At 43.2% G+C, this 18,501-nt stretch overlaps 1 protein-coding gene across 3 annotated transcripts in view; it reads left to right on the top strand.

Annotated features, from left to right (window-relative positions):
• Positions 1-18,501, top strand: part of LOC120317499 (ADAMTS-like protein 2) — a 47,788-nt gene that overhangs the window by 1,065 nt on the left and 28,222 nt on the right. The window contains exons 2-7 of one of the 3 annotated variants that reach the window (XM_039364147.1): positions 1,705-1,850; positions 1,942-2,065; positions 2,227-2,307; positions 2,758-2,933; positions 4,237-4,576; positions 9,455-9,836. In XM_039364147.1, the coding sequence (XP_039220081.1) occupies positions 1,705-1,850; positions 1,942-2,065; positions 2,227-2,307; positions 2,758-2,933; positions 4,237-4,576; positions 9,455-9,836 (1,249 nt within the window). The remainder of the gene's footprint in view (positions 1-1,704; positions 1,851-1,941; positions 2,066-2,226; positions 2,308-2,757; positions 2,934-4,236; positions 4,577-9,454; positions 9,837-18,501) is intronic. The other 2 variants (XM_039364149.1, XM_039364148.1) reach the window with 2 other exon arrangements.

The following is an 18,501-nucleotide window of genomic DNA, read 5'->3' on the forward strand; positions in this document are numbered from 1 at the left end:
AGTGGTGGCTAAGGAGAACAGGGCTTTTTTGAAAGCCTTAGATGGGAAGGGAGTGGAGCAGACCCACCCTGTCCAATCTGGACGAATTGCCAGTACCCTCTGGGAGAAGGGGTCTGCAAATAATATGGCTCTGTGCCATTCATTGATAACCAGCACCTTGAATTGCAAATTGAAAGAATCTCACACAGTAGTGATGCCACTTGGGCAAACCAAGGGGTGCTCAGCATTGCACCAGCTGCCACATTCTGGACTAGTTGTCATTTCTGTGAGGTCTTCAAGGGCGGCGCTAGGTGGAACACATTGTAATAGTCTAGCCAAGAAGTGACATGTGAGAGTCCAGTCCAGGAACAGGTTGAGTTGACACATGGGATGCATCTGTGCAAAGGCCTCAGCCATAGTTGCTACCTTAAAAAGGAGCAGCAAGAGACCCAGCCCTGCAGCACCCCACATTCTAGGAGCTCAGGGCTAGACCTCTGCCATATACCAGCCCTGGCTGGAACTGCCCCCCACCCCGAAAGGAGGAGAACCCTTACAAAGCAGTGCCTGAATCCCAGTTCTCACAGCTGGTCAAGAAGATTACGATGGTCAATGGTACTGAAAACTGCTGAGAGGGCCAGGCCACTTGGATCACCCAAGCTCTCCAGAGTTCATTCCCAAGGACAATGAACACGGTTTTAAACTGTTACCTAACTGCAGGGCCCCCAGATAATCCGCTTCATTTAAGGCCTCCTGGAGTTGAAAGGTAATCTCCTCTTCCTCACCCTAATCCTAGATAAGAAATAGTGGGGATTTGATGGAAGTTGTCCAATATAGTCCGGTCCAAAGATGGCTCTTTAGGAGGGGGTGAACCACTATCCCCTTCAAGGCAGGCACAACCACCCCTTGCTGCAAAAAGACGTTAACCACCAATTGGACCCAACTACTGGATCCTCCTGGGGGGCCTTGACCAACTAGGAGGGGCATGGGTCTGGCATACAGGTGGCTGAGATCACAGCCATGAGGACCTTGTCATGAAACTGATCAAAGAGAGAAACAATCTGGAATTAAGGAGAAACTTCCTGACAGTGAAGACAATCAACCAGTGGAACAGCTTACTCCGAGAAATTGTGGGAGCTCCCTCAGTGGAGATTTTTAAGAGGAGACTGAATATTTACCTGTCTGAGACGGTATAGGTTCTCCTGCTTGAGCAGGGGGCTGGACTAGAAGACCTCCAAGGTCCCAGTTCTATTCTATTCCATTCCATTCTATTCCATTCCTTCCTTCATTCTATTCTATTCTATTCCATTCCATTCCATTCCATTCTATTCATCTCAAGTTGTGCAAGAGTATGTGGGAAAGACCTTGGGAGATGGGGTGAAGAGAGGCTGCCTAGAAAACAGACTGCATAGCCTGCAGCTGGAGAGTGGGTGAGGCAAGAGGGTCAGAAGAGACCCTCCCTTTAGTTCCTCAGACTGTAAAGGAGATAGCGAGAATTGTACTTTCAGGCATTCGTGATTCTATTTATGTAGAATGAGCTCATCTAGATATTTCTTGTCTGGTCTACCTGGCAAGGCTAGCAGGATTGACTGATGCAAACTCCTCCTACATACATTTTCCATGTATCAGACGCAAAGGAGGTTTTATAACCTAAAAAAAAAGAAAGAAACTGTATTGGTAATTGCACTGATTATTTAGCAACTCTTGGTCTCCCTCTTCTCCCTTCAGATGACTACGTCCACATCTCTAGCAAGCCCTGTGATCTCCACTGCACCACCACCGATGGGCAGAGGCAGCTGATGGTCCTGGCCCGAGATGGCACCTCCTGCAAATCCTCTTCTTTCCGAGGGGTGTGCGTGTCTGGAAAATGTGAGGTTGTTAAGCATTCTAGCTACCCTCTTGTCTGTAGAATTCTCCCAGCTGCTCTGGCTGCCTCTCAAGGCACTTTCTTTCTGCTGCTTCTAGCCCATTGGATGTGATGGGGTTCTGTTCTCCCCCCACGTTCTGGATAAATGCGGGGTCTGCCAAGGGAACGGCAGCAGCTGCACTCATGTAACAGGGAGCTACCGGAAGGGCAATGCTCCGCTTGGTAAGGCGGGGGGGGGGACCTTGGGGACGGCTTTAGCCCTGAGCAAGTTCAGCCTTGGGTAGGGAGGGAGGCCAAGCAGAGGGAGGATCCCATCCCCTCCTCCTGGTGATTGTAACCACTGTGGTGATTTGCTTCTTACTCATAAGTGCACTGTTCTGCAGGATACTCTTTGGTGACTCACATTCCTGCTGGAGCAAGAGATATCCAGATAGTTGAAAGGAAGAAATCTGCTGATGTTTTGGGTTTGTATTATATCTAGAACAATAACCAATAAAACCTTTATTTCTTGTATTCTTCTTAGGAAGCAAAGTATTTTTATTGTAACCTAATCCTACCCTGATCTTTTTGGTTTCATGATCATAAAATCTCCAAGTTCACCTTGCTTGCTTGCTTGACATTTTTCTTGTTCCTGTGCCCTTTTTTCTTAGCAACATGTCTGGCCTCTCCTCAAAACAATAATCTGCTCCCCAACTTCCTCTTGCTAACACTGATCATGAAACCCTAGTCATGATACAGATTCCCATGGTGGGCTGGGTAATTGGGGTGTTATTTCATTCAATGGCCATTACACAGAAGAGCATCACAGAGCAGCACTATCATCTGTGACCTGTACAGAAAAGAAAGTGGGGGTTGGTCCATCTTTCAGTAACTCCCATCGTACAAATCATGGCCTCTCTTTGTGGATTTTGTAGCTATTGCAGATGAAGGTGGTTCTTACTTCTTCAACGGGGATTTCAGAGTAGACATCCCCAAAAACTTCAATATTGCAGGGACCATCTTCAAATACAGGAGACCAATGGACATTTTTGAGACAGGCATAGAATATATCGTTGCCCAGGGACCTACCAATCAGGGTTTAAACATCATGGTAAGTTTTGATTCTTGGAACATATGAATATCTTTCAGTGCATAAATGTCTTGTTAGCAGTATGCAAACATAGAAAATACATTGTAGAATCATATAGTTGGAAGATACTCTGATGATCTTCTAGCCCAAACACCTTGCCCGGGGCAGGAATCCCCCAGCCATCCCAAACAAATGGTGATCCAATTTTTGCTTCAAACCTCCAGTGATGAAAGCTTTAAGAGGAAGGCTGTTCAACTGTTTAACAACTTTCATAGTCAGGAAATTCCTTCTTAATTTGAGTTTGGATCCCTCTCTCCACAGGCTGATTCTTCTCCTACACTCCTGCATTCCACAGAATAAATCCGCTTTCTCTTTCCTCAGAGGATACTTGAAGCATTGGAAAATTGTTATTGTGTCTTCTTGTAGCTCTTTTCAGACTAAACATACTGTACCCAGTTTCTTTAACTATTCATAATAGGATTTAGCCTACAAGCCCCTCACCGTTATTTCTAATGTTCTCTGCACACTTTCCAGAATCCTTCTTGAATTGTGGTGACCAGAACTTGGCAGCATCGTTGGGGCCTCAGCCTCTTTAGAGAGGGGCTGTTCCATAGGGAAGGACTGATCAAGTCACCCTTGTTGACTGAGGAGACCCAAAACATGCTTTTGCCACTGAATCTGGCAGAATGGGGAGAAACCATGGGGGAGAAACCATGGCCTAGATAGTTATGATTCATGTAACGCATTTCAAAGGGTGGGGTGTCACTTTTCTGTTGGGCTGTCTTTGAAAGGCCTCTCTCCTGTGGAACAGCCTGCTTTGGTATCTAGGTCTCTTCCCCTTTATTATTCCTTCAAAGACTGGGATAAACCTGGCTCTTCAAAAGAGCACTGGAGGACAATGAAGGGTGGGGTATTAATTACTATAATTTACTGATTGGTCTAGTTTTGGTGTGGCTGTTAGCCACTCACAGTTAGTAGGACATATAAATCTGAACAAACAAATAATCAGTCTAAAAGGCTTTAACAGATCTTGCCTTGAACATGGGCAGCATTGTGTGGCCCCTAAGTTACCTCCTGTTCTATGGTCTGTGATCCTCCTTGTGCCCAGTGCACTTTGTGGAAGGGCCAACGTTGCAGAGTGGACATTCTCCCTGACAGGCCTGTCACCTTGCATCCTCCAGTGATGAGAGAGATGTTTGGCATTTGGATCTGTGGCTTCTTCTGCTTGGCAGAATTGGGGCCTTTGAACTTCTGCCTTGTTAAGAGCTATGTCCCCTCCTTTGCTTTACATAACAAGGCTGTGGCATTTCCCCCTTTCCTCCAGGTTTGGAACCAAAATGGTAAAAATCCATCAATAACATATGAATACATCCTGCAGACAAGACCTCATTTGAAAAACCTGCCACCAATTTACTATGGCTTTTCTGAATCAGATAGTGAAGAAAAAACAGAGTTTGAAGGAGGATTTCTTTTGGGGCTCGCTCAGCTCAACACCAGCCTGCTGGCCACCCTCTCCCAAGAAAAGGGCCACCTGGAGAAACTACTCTTTGACCAGCAAGGGCGAGGGGATGAACTGAAGCTGAGCAAGATGCAGCAGACCAATGAAGTTTACCCTAGGACCCCACTTGAGTATGGCCCTGTCCTCCCGAGCAAGATCTCCACAGGTGAGTAACCCAAAGCTAAGGGCAGGCTTCTCCTTGTGGAGGTCCTGCTTCATGGCCATTGAAGCTCTTGCTGGAAAGGCCTTCTTCCAGTTAAGACGTTCAAGCTGTATTTTTCATTTCCATTGGTGTAAATTTCAGGGACCCCTCAAGCTGGATGGCCCTTGAGAATGGATCCAGATTACAGCATCCCACACAGATGCCTGCCCAACCCTCACTTGGACAAACAAACAGTGACTTTCAGAGCTTTGGAAACTATCTAGATTGATGTGGCCAAAATTGTCTGGATTGATGTTGCCTTCTTTGCCACCATATTGCACAGCTGGCAATTCATTTTGCCGTCAACTACTGTTCCAAAATTTTCATGAGTAGCAAGCCAAGTGTTTGATTTCTGTTTTCAAGTGGGAAACATTAAGCATTGTTCTGTTGCTTTCGGTTCATTTCTCAAAGCTAGTGTTTCTAAGTCTTGGCCATTTTAAGATGTATGGACTTCCAGAATTTCCCAAAGAGCATGAAACACTGTTCTAAGCTGTCCAGATTGTTTTGAATTATTTTCTGTTTTCTCCAGTATTAACCCAATCTGTAAGGACCCGCCTCCGTTTCCTTACCCAAAAAGTAGAATTTATTTCAAAAGGAACTTTTATTGGCAGGTACAGACAGCAGGAAAGCTAGGCAGAATCTGAGGGTTTCTCGCCCATGTAATAATAACCACCCCAACTGTCCATCTGGTTGGTTCAAACAGGCCAATCCATAGGTGACAATGAGCTGTGGGAAATGGACCGATGTCACCTCTCTCAAGATTCTCAGGTCTTCTCAATTTCCTCCCTCCTCACTGAGATAAGGCAGATGGCCCCGAGGCATTCCATTCACACCCCAAAGAGGATACATCAAAGCAGATGAAGCATGCACTAAAAACACTACAAACTCTTTTCCCCCCCTCCACCCCCCCAGGGAGAATGGCAGAACACTACGGCTAAAGCACAAAGAATATCTAAAATGGGGGGATTAATAAATGAGGGTTCTGACACAATCACTCAATTTTTATACCCTTTATATATCTGACAAGTATTCCTGCCACCTCCATATCCAAATAATGCTTGAAAAGTAGCACTGAGCCCTGGGCCACCTCGCTGGATGCCTCTGCCCAGTTTGATGAGAAACCATTAATAAGTCTATTTGGTATAGTTCTTGAGCTATCCACTCAATTATCATGCCATCCAGATCACATTTAATTTCCTTGCTAATCAACATATCATCATAACAAAGTGGCAAGGGAGTACTATAACTTCTCATGATCTTGATACTATCCCTCTGTTGATGCAGCCTTGGACCACATTGGTTTTTTTGGCAGTTGCAGCACATTGCTAGCTTATATTTAAGTGGTTGTCCACTAGAGTCCTATTTTTCTCTAACAGTATGCCCTACTAAATGCTTTGGTGAAGCCCAAATCTATGTAAATCATTCCCATCATCTATTAAGAAAGTTATCCAATTAAAAATGAGAAAAGACTACAGTAAATAAAGATGGAGCCACAGAATGCAATGGAAGGAATCTTGGAGATTATCTAGGACCTCCCCCCACTCCCCAGCACAGGATCCATTTCTAAATCAGCTTCAACAACATCTGCCAAAATGAATTTAAGCAACAGGGACTCCACCTTTCCTGACAAGGTACTATGTTCCATTGCTGAAGGTCTCTTATCACTTAGAAATTCCTCCTATCTCCAATTGAAATCTGCTTCCTCATCATTTTGCATAATAATCTTCAAGTAGTTAAGGGATCTGGATCTAACCATATGATGAACGATTGAAGGAAATAGGTATGTCTAGCCTAATTAAGAGAAAGATTAGAGGTGAAATGTTTCACTTTATCAAGATCCTCCTGAATTTTGAGCTATCTTTTAAAGTGTTTTCTGTTGCCCCTACATTTGTGACATCTGCAAATATAATCTTGTTTTCTAAACCCTGATCATTATAAATATGTTGAACTGCACAGAGCCTAAACCGTAGCCTGCAATATACCATTTGATATTTCAGCACAACACAAAGGTTTTGATGTACTCTCATTGCTATTCTCATAGACCAGACAGGATAGGTAGAAGCAATAGAACAGAGACCATCCAGGCCTAAGCCCTGAAAAGCTTTAAAGTTGACAGTCGAAACCGAATTGTGGCCAGAAGCACATTGGGAGCCAATGTAGTTCATGGAGCAGGAGCTGAAGCTTCCAAGTATTTCTCAAGAGCAGCCCATGTAAAGTAATCCAAGTGGGAGGGGATTGAGGCATGAGTGATCATGAGAAGAAACCCTCTCCCCTCTCTGGGTCACGAACAAATACACCTGATGCACAACCGGAAATTGCACAAAGCCCTCCTAGCCAAAGCTAGGTCCAGATGAATCCCCAGATTGTGCGCCACGCCATCCGGAACCAAAGATGGAAGGCTTCTGATGCCACTCAGCCTCGCCTGGGGGTGGCAAAGCCTTTTGCACCCCATCCAGGCAGGATGGGGTGCAAAATACAGGAAGTTCCGCCTATGCAAAGAAGCTGAAGAAACAGTGGACCACCTGGTAAGCTGCTGCAAGAAGATCGCACAGACTGACTACAAGCAGCGGCATGACAAAGTAGCAACAATGGTACATTGGAAGATCTGCAAGAAATATCATTTGCCTGTAAGCAAGAACTGGTGGGATCATAAAATAGAGAAAGTCATAGAAAATGATAAAGTTAAACTGCTCTGGGACTTCAGAATTCAAACAGACAAGCACCTGCAACATAACACCCCAGACTTAACAATTGTCGATAAGAAAGACAAAAAAGTCTGTATAGTGGATGTGGCAGTGCCTGGAGATAGCAGAATAGAAGAGAAAGAACTGGAGAAGATAACAAAATACAAAGACATACAAATAGAAATAGAAAGACTGTGGCAAAAGCAAGCAAGGGTAGTACCAATAGTAATAGGCTCCTTGGGTGCAATTCCAAAACAACTGGAGCACCACTTGAACACCATTGGCATTGACAAATTCACTATTAGTCAATTGCAAAAGGCAGCCTTATTAGGAACTGCTTCCATCCTACGACGATATCTGTAATACCATCAAACATCCACATCTGCCTATCCCAGGTCCTGGGTAAGGACTCGATAGATAGACAAAATGCCAAATCCAGTCTGAACATCTGGCTGACTGTGCGGTGATCCATAATAATAATAAAGTTGGGAGGGACCTTGGAGGTCATCTAGTCCAACCCCCTGCTCAGGCAGGAAACCCTATACCATTTCGAACAAATGACTGTCCAGTCTCAAAAACTGTTGGAGCATTCACCACTTCTGGAGGCAGGTTGTTCCACTGGTTAATTGTTTTAACTGTCAGGAAGTTTCTCCTTAGTTTTGGCATCCCTCGGGATTCTGCTTAAGCTTGTTGCAATTGGATTTCCTGAATCTGGGGGAAGGTATGAGCAGTTCCCCTTTCTCTAGGACTCCAAGAAAAGAGAATCACTTCCTTGCAAGAATCCTAGTACTTTCCCAGTGATTACAAATGGATCTTAGGAGAATCAATCTCCTTGTTTTTCATCAGCCTGCCACAAAATAAAAGTCAGCAAGGCCACGGAAAAACAGTTTGGGACCTTGCCATTTTGGCTGAGCTGGTTTTCCAACAGATGTCCAAGTAGTTGAACTCGCCTGTTATTACTGTGTCTTCCTTCCACAAACATTTAGAAATTAATCCAGGAGGATTTTCTCCAGGTCATCTGCCTAGTTTGGCAATCTCTAATTCTACCCCAAGAATATGTTCCCCTCCCTTCTATCCTTACCCAGGTGCTCTGGCTGGACCCCCAGATTCCTGATCTCAGTACACATGTGCATTTCCTTCACATGGAACACCATACTTCCCTTTGTGTCAACTCTTCCTTTTGAACAAAGTTCACCCTTCAGCTCCTGCCTTCCACTTTTTTACAGCTTCTCCCCCATATTCTGGGTGGCTTTCTGGAATCTTTGGGCCACATAACATTACTATCCTTTCTTACGCTCAAGTGGCCGTTACCAAGTGCCTCCATGGCTTGTGCATTCCCCCAAATTTCTTATACGTCTCCCCATCCCAGAAAAATCTTTGGTCATCTCATTCAGGAAGAGGCACACTATTCCTTGTCAAAAAAACTCGACCCTTTACCTATTTCATCAATCTATTTAGCAAGCATGTTTTTCATCCTAATGGCTATTATTGTAACAAACAACATGCTTTGCTGGAGCAAATTATGGGCACTTTTTTCAAAGGTGGGAACCTGCATGTATTTCCGTGCTTTATTATCCCCTTAGAATAATCTGAAGAGTTTAAATGAAAAAGTTTCTGCTGTTTGTATTGTTCCAATATTGTGCTAGAAACAGAGCCCTTTGTTACTAAATTTTCCTCCAAATCTGGATGAATCACATTGAAGTAACTGGATCAAATTGAGCCATGTCCAGAGCTGTAGATACTCTGGGCCAAGTAACTCTAGATCAGGGGTAGGCAACCTTGGCTCTTTTATGACTCGTGGACTTCAACTCCCAGAATTCCTGAGCCAGCTGGCTCAGGAATTCTGGGAGTTGAAGTCCACGAGTCATAAAAGAGCCAAGGTTGCCTACCCCTGCTCTAGATTATCAAGTTTTATTTTTACAGCAAAACCATGGGATATACTATGTGAACCCAGCATTATCTCTCAACCTCAGAAGTCTCCATCTACATTATGGAATTATAAGAGTTGGATTTACAATCCTTACATCAAGAGTTTTCTGGATTAGCACAGTAGAACATTGGGAGTCTGAGGTGTAGCCCATCTGACATTTTCCATTTCACTTTTTGAATTTGGTCAATTGTTCAGTTACCTTTGATTTTTTTCCACTTCTCATTCCAGAATCAAACACAACTAAAACCAACTATAAGGTAGAAGGAAATAGAAGTGAACTGGACTCCCTACCCCCTTCCCAAGAGTTCCTTTTAGAAAATACAATCATCCACAGCTTTGGGGAAAAGAGATCAGATTCGAAAGAATCCATCTGGAACAAGACCCTGAACAGTATTTTTTCTCCAGTAAACCCCAGCAACACCTTTGGGCCTGAAATAGACCGTCTTTATGTTGATTATGACGACAGTGATGACCTACTGGCTTACGCTGCTAATGGCACTTTTATGGAGCTGACCCACGAGGAAGCCAGCAACGTATCTTCAGAGATCCAGATTTCCAATGCAACTATTTCTGCTGCCAATGCCCAGGGGAACAGAACCCAGAAGATAAAGTAAGTAACTGACAATGCTTTTTGCTCTAGTGTTGTTTCTAATGCATTTCAAGATGAAGGCCTGTACAGTAAGTAAGACAGATGCTGTTATTTTAAAAAAAGCTGAGTTGCTTTCCAAAAAAACTATGTGGAAAAAAAGAAGGTTGTTGCACATTTGCCTGAATAGAAACTCACTCCACGTGAAGACCTTCCCTCCAGAGAGGAAGATGTCATGGTATGTGAGAACGGTCTTGAAAGAAGAGGGGAAGGAGGGAATGATCAGATAAGTAAGGGAGAAGCCCCAAGTGGTTTAATGGTCAGAGAAAGAAGCTTAGGAAAATGACAGACTTGCAAGAGTCTGTTAATGTAGCTTTACAAAAAGTAGAATGGTCTCATCTGGTCGTGTTCCCAGTCTAGCTTACCTGGGAGGGTTGACCTAGGAGAGACTTCTCTCCCTTCCATCTTAACATGCACCTACGCCCATGGCATGCACTCCTTTTCTCCTGAAGAGGAGGGAAGGACCATCTCGAAAGTTCTAAAGATGGTGACCTGGCAGGAAGAGCTATTAGGCTGATGCTTGCTGAGCCCAGCACAAAAATTTTTGAAGTTTACATAATTCCTCTTCTAACCTGCCTTCATTTCATTTCTCCTTTTCTTTTTCCTTCCCTTCTTGGAGTACTAACCCTTTCCTCTTTTTTCCAGTTCTGTTCCCACAAGGAGAAAGGAGATGTATGTTGGTTTGAGTGTGTAAACAGTGAATGCACAGTTTGTGTATGTAGATATTATTGGGAGATTAAATTTACATATGGGATGCCTTATTTTATAGGCAGTTAATTTGGTTTAAGACAGAATTGGCAAGCCTTGGTTAACAGGTTTGGGAAATTGAACATTGCACAGGATTCTTATATTTTGGTGTTTTTTTTCTTTATTCGAAGAGGAACATCTTAAATTTAGGATCGACTTCCTTTTGGTAATTATGGTAATTTTAAAGTAAATGAAAAATGCAAGAAAACAACCAAGCCCAAAGAGCACCAAGGATCCCTTAAATGAAAACTGTATTATACAGATTACAATCAGGTTCTTTAATTTCAAAATGTTCTTCAAATTAAAAAGAAGAAAGGGACATTGCTATTACGATCTTTTTGGTTTTATGCTGGAGCAGAATCTAGAGAAAACAGAGCAGGTATGTTCCTTTGGGGTGGGAGATGGTTCTGGAGTCATTGGGTTATCTTTCAGTCCTACATAACCTGAGCCTGAACCAGAATCTGAGTTTTGCATCTTGGCTTTTTAAAGCACTCCTTCAGAAGATGGGCACAGTTCCTAGGCAGATGGCGTATTAAGGGGAAGACTTGCTCTGCAAATCCAAAACAGCAAGGCTGGCAGGAAGCAGCAATTAATTATAGATGAGACTTAGCTAGGCCAGGCGAATTTCCAAGTCCAGCAGTCCAAAGTCAAGCCAAAGATTTACATGCCAAATCAAAGGAGAGACAAGGTCATAGTAAATCAACAAGCTGTGTTGTAAATAACAAGATCCCAAGTGTCTCAATACACAAGCCAGATGCTGGAACTGCTTCTTAGTAAGATACCCTTGTTTCTAGAACAACTTTCTCTCTGCTGAGTATACACAGCTGTAGTCAAGCCTTGCTCAGTGTCCTGCTGCTTCCTCAGAAGTTGCCCCCTTTGATGAAATGCAGAGATCCCTGGAGGAATTGCTGGGGTGAGGGGTAATTGAGTGCCTGGGGTAGTCTGTATTGCAATTGAGTCAGAACCTGAGGGCACAGAACATAAGAAATAGAATAATCCAAACTTGGCATGAAATGTGGCTACAGTTTCAACCAGCTACAAATGCTGGTTGAAACTGGGAGATGATTACCAGTGATTTTTCAACCCAACTCAGAATGCAACTCTTGACTTTGAAAGGGCTGCTGTAATTCATTCCACTTATACGTTCACATCTGCCTTCTTGTCCTCCCATCTTCTTCTTCTTCCTAGTTGAGGACGCCAGCATTTTGTGGCTTGGTGTATCATGGAGCCCAGTTACTGTCTGGCTGGCTGTGGTGCAGGAATATGATCTCATCTGGGACTGCCCTCAACAGCAAATTAAAGGTCTGCTTTATACTACAAGCCCTGTAACCAAAATTACAGAGGGTGTTGTGTATTCCGTGACACTCTTATGCCAGACTTAGTTTGATTATTTTTATTTTGTTAATGTCAATGGTCTGACTAGCAAACGCACGCAAAAATGGAATCCTCTGGGCAATTGAATCCCAAAAGATAAATCTTTATTGGATATACCATCTCAGAACTGGAGAAGCAAAACCAGCTCTGGGATTTCCCACATGAAAGCTTACAAAATTAAATAAAAGGGTCCCTGGTTCCCACCCCTCGGGTGTTCATCTTGTCCAATGGTAAAACTTCTTTTTGGTATGGGAATAGTCCACTTCTCTATCAAGCACCTGCAGCAGTGACCTTGGTGTTTTGCGTGCTCTCATGGTTTGTGAATGGCTCTTTGCATTCTATTTCCTCCCTTTGCTTCCACATCCCCTTTTTCTTAGCAAGATGATTAGCGTTAGAAACTAGAATCAATATAGTGATTCAGTCCTGAAGGAAGGGAGACCTAGAAAAATATTATTAAACACAAAAACATCATTACTCAAAATCCTTAGTGTTCAATCATCTCTTTGGACGTTGATATTTGGCATGGAACCTTCTTATTAACTTGTCTGCACTAACATAAAGGGCATCAGTTGAGGGATAGCCTTTCCACTGCACTCAGTACTGTGACTTCCCCTTAAAGTATTGTATTTTCCGGCGTATAAGACGACTGGGCGTATAAGACGACCCCTGGCTTTTGAGAAGATTTTCATGGTTAGAAAGTCGTCTTATACGGAAAATACGATATCTTGAGTCCAGTATTTTCTCAATCTCATAGTGTTCCTCACTGCCCACCATAACAGGAGGAGGGAGCTCTTTTCCAACTGGCCTCAGGTTCCTTGAAATGGCTTTAACAGGCTACAGTGGAACACCAGATGGACCTGTCTTAAGACTTTCGGTAACCACAGTTCAACTGTAACTGGGCTTATAATCCAAACAATTTGGGGAGCCCTTTTCCAGTCAGCCTGCTTCTTTTGTGACTCCTTGGTTTTATTTAGTGCCTTCTGACCTCCCCCAGGTGGCTTTAAGGGTATCCATCCATTCAGCTAGCGATACTGAGGAGGGAGGTTTCCTTAAAAGCTCTGGCATGGGTACAAACTCCAGTTCAGTGGCTACTTTGAATGGGGTGAGCCAGTGCCACTATGGACTGAGTTATTATAAGCCACTTCTGTGAAAGGCAGGGGCTCCACCCAATTAGTTTGCTGATAGTTCAGATAGCAACGCAAGTATTGCTCTACTAATGCATTGATCTGTTCAGCTGATCCATTAGTACTCGGATGAAACCCTAAGTCCCTGGGAGGAGCCTATTAATTTTATAAACTCTCACCAAAATTTTCCACTAAACTGCACTCCCTGGTCGGAGATGATGTGCCTTGGGACTCCATGCAGCCAATACACATGCTGCACAAACATTTTGGCCAAATTCTGGGATAAAGGATGCCACAAAGTGCACTTGCTTCGAAAACAGGTTGACCACAGTTCAAATTACACTCTCAAGCAATTCCACAACAAAGTCCATGGCGATCTCTTCCCATGGACTGTTAGGTTGGGCCACCGGCTGCAGAAGTCCAGAAGGCTTCCCTGACAATCATTTCATTGAGGTACATACAAGGCTCACTGCATCATAGCTCTCTCTGTCCTTATTTATCTTAGGCTGCCAGAACTGCCTCTTAGTCAAATGGAGGGTTTTCATGAATCTGAAATGACATCATGACTTCTTTTATATATATATGTTTTCTGAGGTTTTCGCGGGTATTTGTATGTAGGTCTTTGGTTGTTCGGGTTTTCTCCCGCATAAAATTGGAAGTGTCTTGGCGACGTTTCGACGAAGTCCCATTCGTCATCTTCAGGCTGGTGTTTTCAGCTTCGTGCTTTGAGCAGCAATGTGTGGTCTTAGCTGTTTCTTCCTTTTAACTGCCAGTGGGGGTATGAACTGATTGGGTGGGAGCTTGGCTGTGTTCTGATTGGGTGGAGGTGTGTTCTGAATGGTTAGGGGCTTGGCTGTGCTCTGATTGGCTGGGGGAGTGTTCTGTTTGGTTGTGCTCAGGTTAGTCTGAGTTGCAGAGGGGTTTAAGATTTTGGGCTGCCTTGCTATTTTTTGGCTTCTCGTTCGTGGTCGTGCCTCCTCTTCATGGAGGGTGTCAGTTTGCTTCATGTATGGATTGGAGGGGTTTAAAGTGGCTAATGATTCAGCTGTGGTCTGGCTTCTGGTTTGTGGTCGTGCCTCGTCATCGGTGTGGCTTTGGGTTTGTTTTTTGCGTGGATGTGTGGTGGTGACATCCTGTGTGGTTTTTGTGAGTGTGGGTCTGGTATCATTTTTTGTGTTAGGGAGTCGTTTGTCAATAAGGGCGGGTTTCCAAATGGCTGGTAGGCGGGAGGTATCATCTCGCTTGTTCATGCTGTGTGGGCGTTTTTCTATCTCGATGGCTTCTCTGATTATTCTGTTATTAAAATGTTCACTTTTGGCAATGGTTCTGGTATTTTTAAAGTCAATTTCATGTCCTGTGGCTTTAAGGTGTTGGACCAGGGAAGATGTTGGTTCCTCTTTTTTGACTGAGTTCTTATGTTCTTCAATGCGTGCACTTATTCTTCTGTTGGTGTGTCTGATGTATGTGATGGGACAAGTGGTGCATGGGATTTCGTATACTCCTTCTAATTCAATTTTATCTTTGGGGTTTCTAAGGATGGTGGATATTTTTCTGTTTGTGCAGAATGCTGTTTTGATGTTGTTTGAATGCGAATCCCATACATAAAAGGCACCACAGACAGAATCAGTAAGATCCTCCATAAACACAACATCAAAACAGCAGAGGAAGCCGTAATTAAAAAGCAGTTAAATCAATTAGGACCTACGACAAGATCTAGGAGCCGTGTGCAAATGACGGCTCATCTATAAAGGCACTCTCCCACAGACCAGCATATATATATATATATATTGAGTTTTATAAAGTAATAAGGGGATAGGGTCAAAAAGGGTAAGACAACGGGAAACATACAAAAAGATTAGACCAGGGAAAAGGGATAACACAAAAGTGGGATTAATCCCACAAAATAACATCGCTTCAGCAAGTCTACCAGTCCGGGTTTACATATTAAATCTTAATAATTACTCTATTATTAAACAACTTTCCATAAAATCACGTAAATAACAAATTAGTCAATAAATCTCATTCATTTCACTACTTAATAATGCTTAATATTAATTAAGTATAATCACTTAAAAATAATAATATATTACATATTAATTATAGTTTACCATATTATTTAAGATCACAAATATACAAAGAAGAAGAAATAAGAACACGTTCATACAAATAATCATGGAATATAAATACAAATTATCAATTATCTCTTTAAATTTCATAACCTTTTCTCACTCTAGCGTGTTTCTAACCAATAATAAAATTTTCCCCGTGTTTTAAAGTAAATTGTGTCTTCTTTCTCTTTCATTTCTAAAGTCAGTCTATCCATTTCTGCACATTCGAGTATTTTTGTTATTATAGCCTGGTCAGATGGTAAATTTTCATTTTTCCAAAATTGGGCAAATATTATTCTTGCGGCTGTCAGCACATGCAATATTAAATACTCATTCTCTTTTCCATAATTCAAACCTAATATTCCTAACAAACAGAGTTCTGATTTAAATTCTATCTGTATTTTAATCATCTCTTCTAGCCACATATGGATCTTAAACCAAAATTTTTTAACATTAGGACCTATCCACCAGAGATGGTAATAAGTGCCTGGTTGTTGTTTACATTTCCAACACATATTTGATACATTTTTAAACATTTTCTCTAATCTAACTGGTGACATCATGACTTCTTTAAAGTACCTGGGCTATTTGACTGGCTGGGACATACAACTTGTTTCCCTTCTACGCCAGGTCCTCCCTCATCATCAACTCTTCCTTGTGTTTTCAGAACCACTCATCCTCTCTCGGCTTCCCTCAATCAATGTATTATCGGTCGGTTAAGGAGGGGCTGACAGTCTTAGCTTTAAGGAGCCTTCTGCTGCCAGCTGCCGGAAGGGGATAATTCAGTTAACTATCTCCTCCCAGGTACTTTTATATTGAGGCATGTGGGAGAGAGCATCTGTGAAGAAATATTTTCCCCTGGGCAAGTATGAAAAGATAAAGTTGAACGACTGAAGTATTGAGCCCATCAGACCTGCTTCCTTGGGGCTTTCAGAGCCTCTATGTTTTTGTGGTCTGTCCACACCTCAAAAGGGACTTTGCTGCCCTCTAAAAATTCTCTCCAGATCAGCAGCACTCATCAAACTGCATAAGCCTCCTTTTCCCATACTGCCCAATGTCTTTAGGTGTTGGTCAGCTTCCGGGAGGCATAGGCGCAGGGTTTGAGCTTCCCCCCTGCATTCTTCTGGAGCAGGATGGCCCCCACTGCTACATCGTGTGTGTGTGTGTGTGTGTGTGTGTGTGTGTGTGTGTGTGTGTGTGAGAGAGAGAGAGAGAGAGAGAGAGAGAGAGAGAGAGAGAGAGAGAGAGATGCTGCTTTCTGCTGCTTCTTGCGGATATGCAGCAAGGGCAGGAAGCCCACCCAATAAGCTTGTCAGCTTGTTGGAGAAGAGCGTGAGGCCAGCTGGCCAGTGAGCAGAAGATTGAAGCAAACAAAGTTATAACTCATAGCCAGCATAGGTTTGTTAAAAACAGATCATGCCCAACCAATCTTATTTCATTCTTTGATAAAGTGACCAAATTAGTAGGCCAGCGAAACGCTGTGGACATAGTATACTTAGATTTCAGCAAGGCATTCAACAAAGTAGACCACTACTGCTTGGTAAGCTAGAAAAAGTGGAATAGGCAACATCACCACTAGATGGATCTGTAGCTGGCTGACAAACAGTACTCAACAAGTAGTCCTCAATGGTACTACATCCACATGGAGAGAAATAAGCAGTGTGGCACCACAAGGCTCCATCTTAGGCCCAGTAGTCTTCAATATCTTCCTCAATGACTTAGATGAGGGAATAGAAGGGGAACTCATCAAATTTGCAGACGACACCAAACTGGCAGGAATAGCCGACACCCCAGAAGACAAACTCAGGATCCAAAAAGATCTTGACAAACTGGAACAATAGGTCCTATCCAACAGCATGAGTTTTAATGTGGAGAAAAGCAAAGTTTTACATTTAGGCAGGAAAAACCAAAGATATAAGTACAGATTAGGTGAGACTGGGCTCAAAAACAGTAACTGTGAGAGGGACCTTGGAGTCCTAGTGGACGATCACTTGACTATGAGCCAGCAATGTGCAGCAGCAGCCTAAAAAGCTAATACAATCCTGTTGTATAGACAGAGGCATAGAATCAAGATCACACAAAGTATTAGTACGGCTTTATAAAAACCCTAGTAAGACCATGCCTGGAATACTGCAACCAATTTTGGTCACCATACTAAAAAAAGGTGTTGAGAGTTTGGAAAAAATTCAGAAAAGAGCAACTAAGATGATCAAAGTCCTGGAGACTAAAACATATGAAGAACGGCTGCAGGACTTGGGTCTGGCTAGTCTAAAGAAAAGAAGAAATAGGGGTGACACGATAGCAGTATTCCAGTATTTGAGAGGCTGCCACAAAGAAGAGGAGGTCAAATTATTCTCCAAAGCACCAGAGGGCAGGACAAGAAACAACTGATCAGAGAGAGAAGCAACCTGGAATTAAGGAGAAAGTTCCTAACAGTGAGGACAATTAACCAGTGGAACAGCTTGTCTTCAGAAATCATGGGCGCTCCAGTACTGGAGGTTTTTAAGAAGAGACTGGATGGTCACTTGTCTGAGATGGTGTAGGTTCTCCTGCTTGAGCGGGGGGCTAGACTAGAAGACCTCCGAGGTCCCTTTCAGCTCTATTCTGTTCTGTTCTGTTCTATTTTCTATTCTATTCCTTACTGCCTTCCCTCTCCCACCACATCTTTTCTGTTCAGCCTTGCACTGACATGTCTCATTTTTTTGTTCTTTTTCCTTGTTGTTTTTCTTGAATGAGCCTATGGCATTGCCTCTCACACTTTTCTCACCGGCCCTGAAAGACTTTCTCCTCCCAGTCGCTGGTCCTCCAGGAAACAAGTGCCAATAGTCAGGTATCTGAAGAAGGTCACTGGAGAGAAGAGGAGAAACTTCTGAAAACAATTCTCCCCTGGGCCCTGAAGGGCTTTGGGGTGGTAACCAGCATCTTAATTGCACCCAGCAGCCACTAGAAGCAGCACAGCTCATGTGAATTGCATCCACAATTGTCTACACCATTTTGGACCAGCTGCGGTTCCAAGTGGTCTTCAAGGACAGCGCATTGCAGGGATCCATTTGAGAGGTGACCGAGGCATGAGTCACCATGATTTTTTTGTTGTTGTTGTTAATTGCGAAGTCGTGTCCGACCCATCGCGACCCCATGGACAACGTTCCTCCAGGTCTTCCTGTCCTCTACCATCTTCTGAAGTCCATTTAAGTTCACACCTACTGCTTCAGTGACTCCATCCAGCCATCTCATTCTCTGTAATCCCCTTCTTCTATTGCCCTCAATCTTTCCCAG

Source organism: Crotalus tigris, unplaced genomic scaffold (assembly GCF_016545835.1).
Source record: "Crotalus tigris isolate CLP2741 ecotype Arizona unplaced genomic scaffold, ASM1654583v1 scf7180000019674.86956, whole genome shotgun sequence".
NCBI lineage: Eukaryota > Metazoa > Chordata > Lepidosauria > Squamata > Viperidae > Crotalus > Crotalus tigris.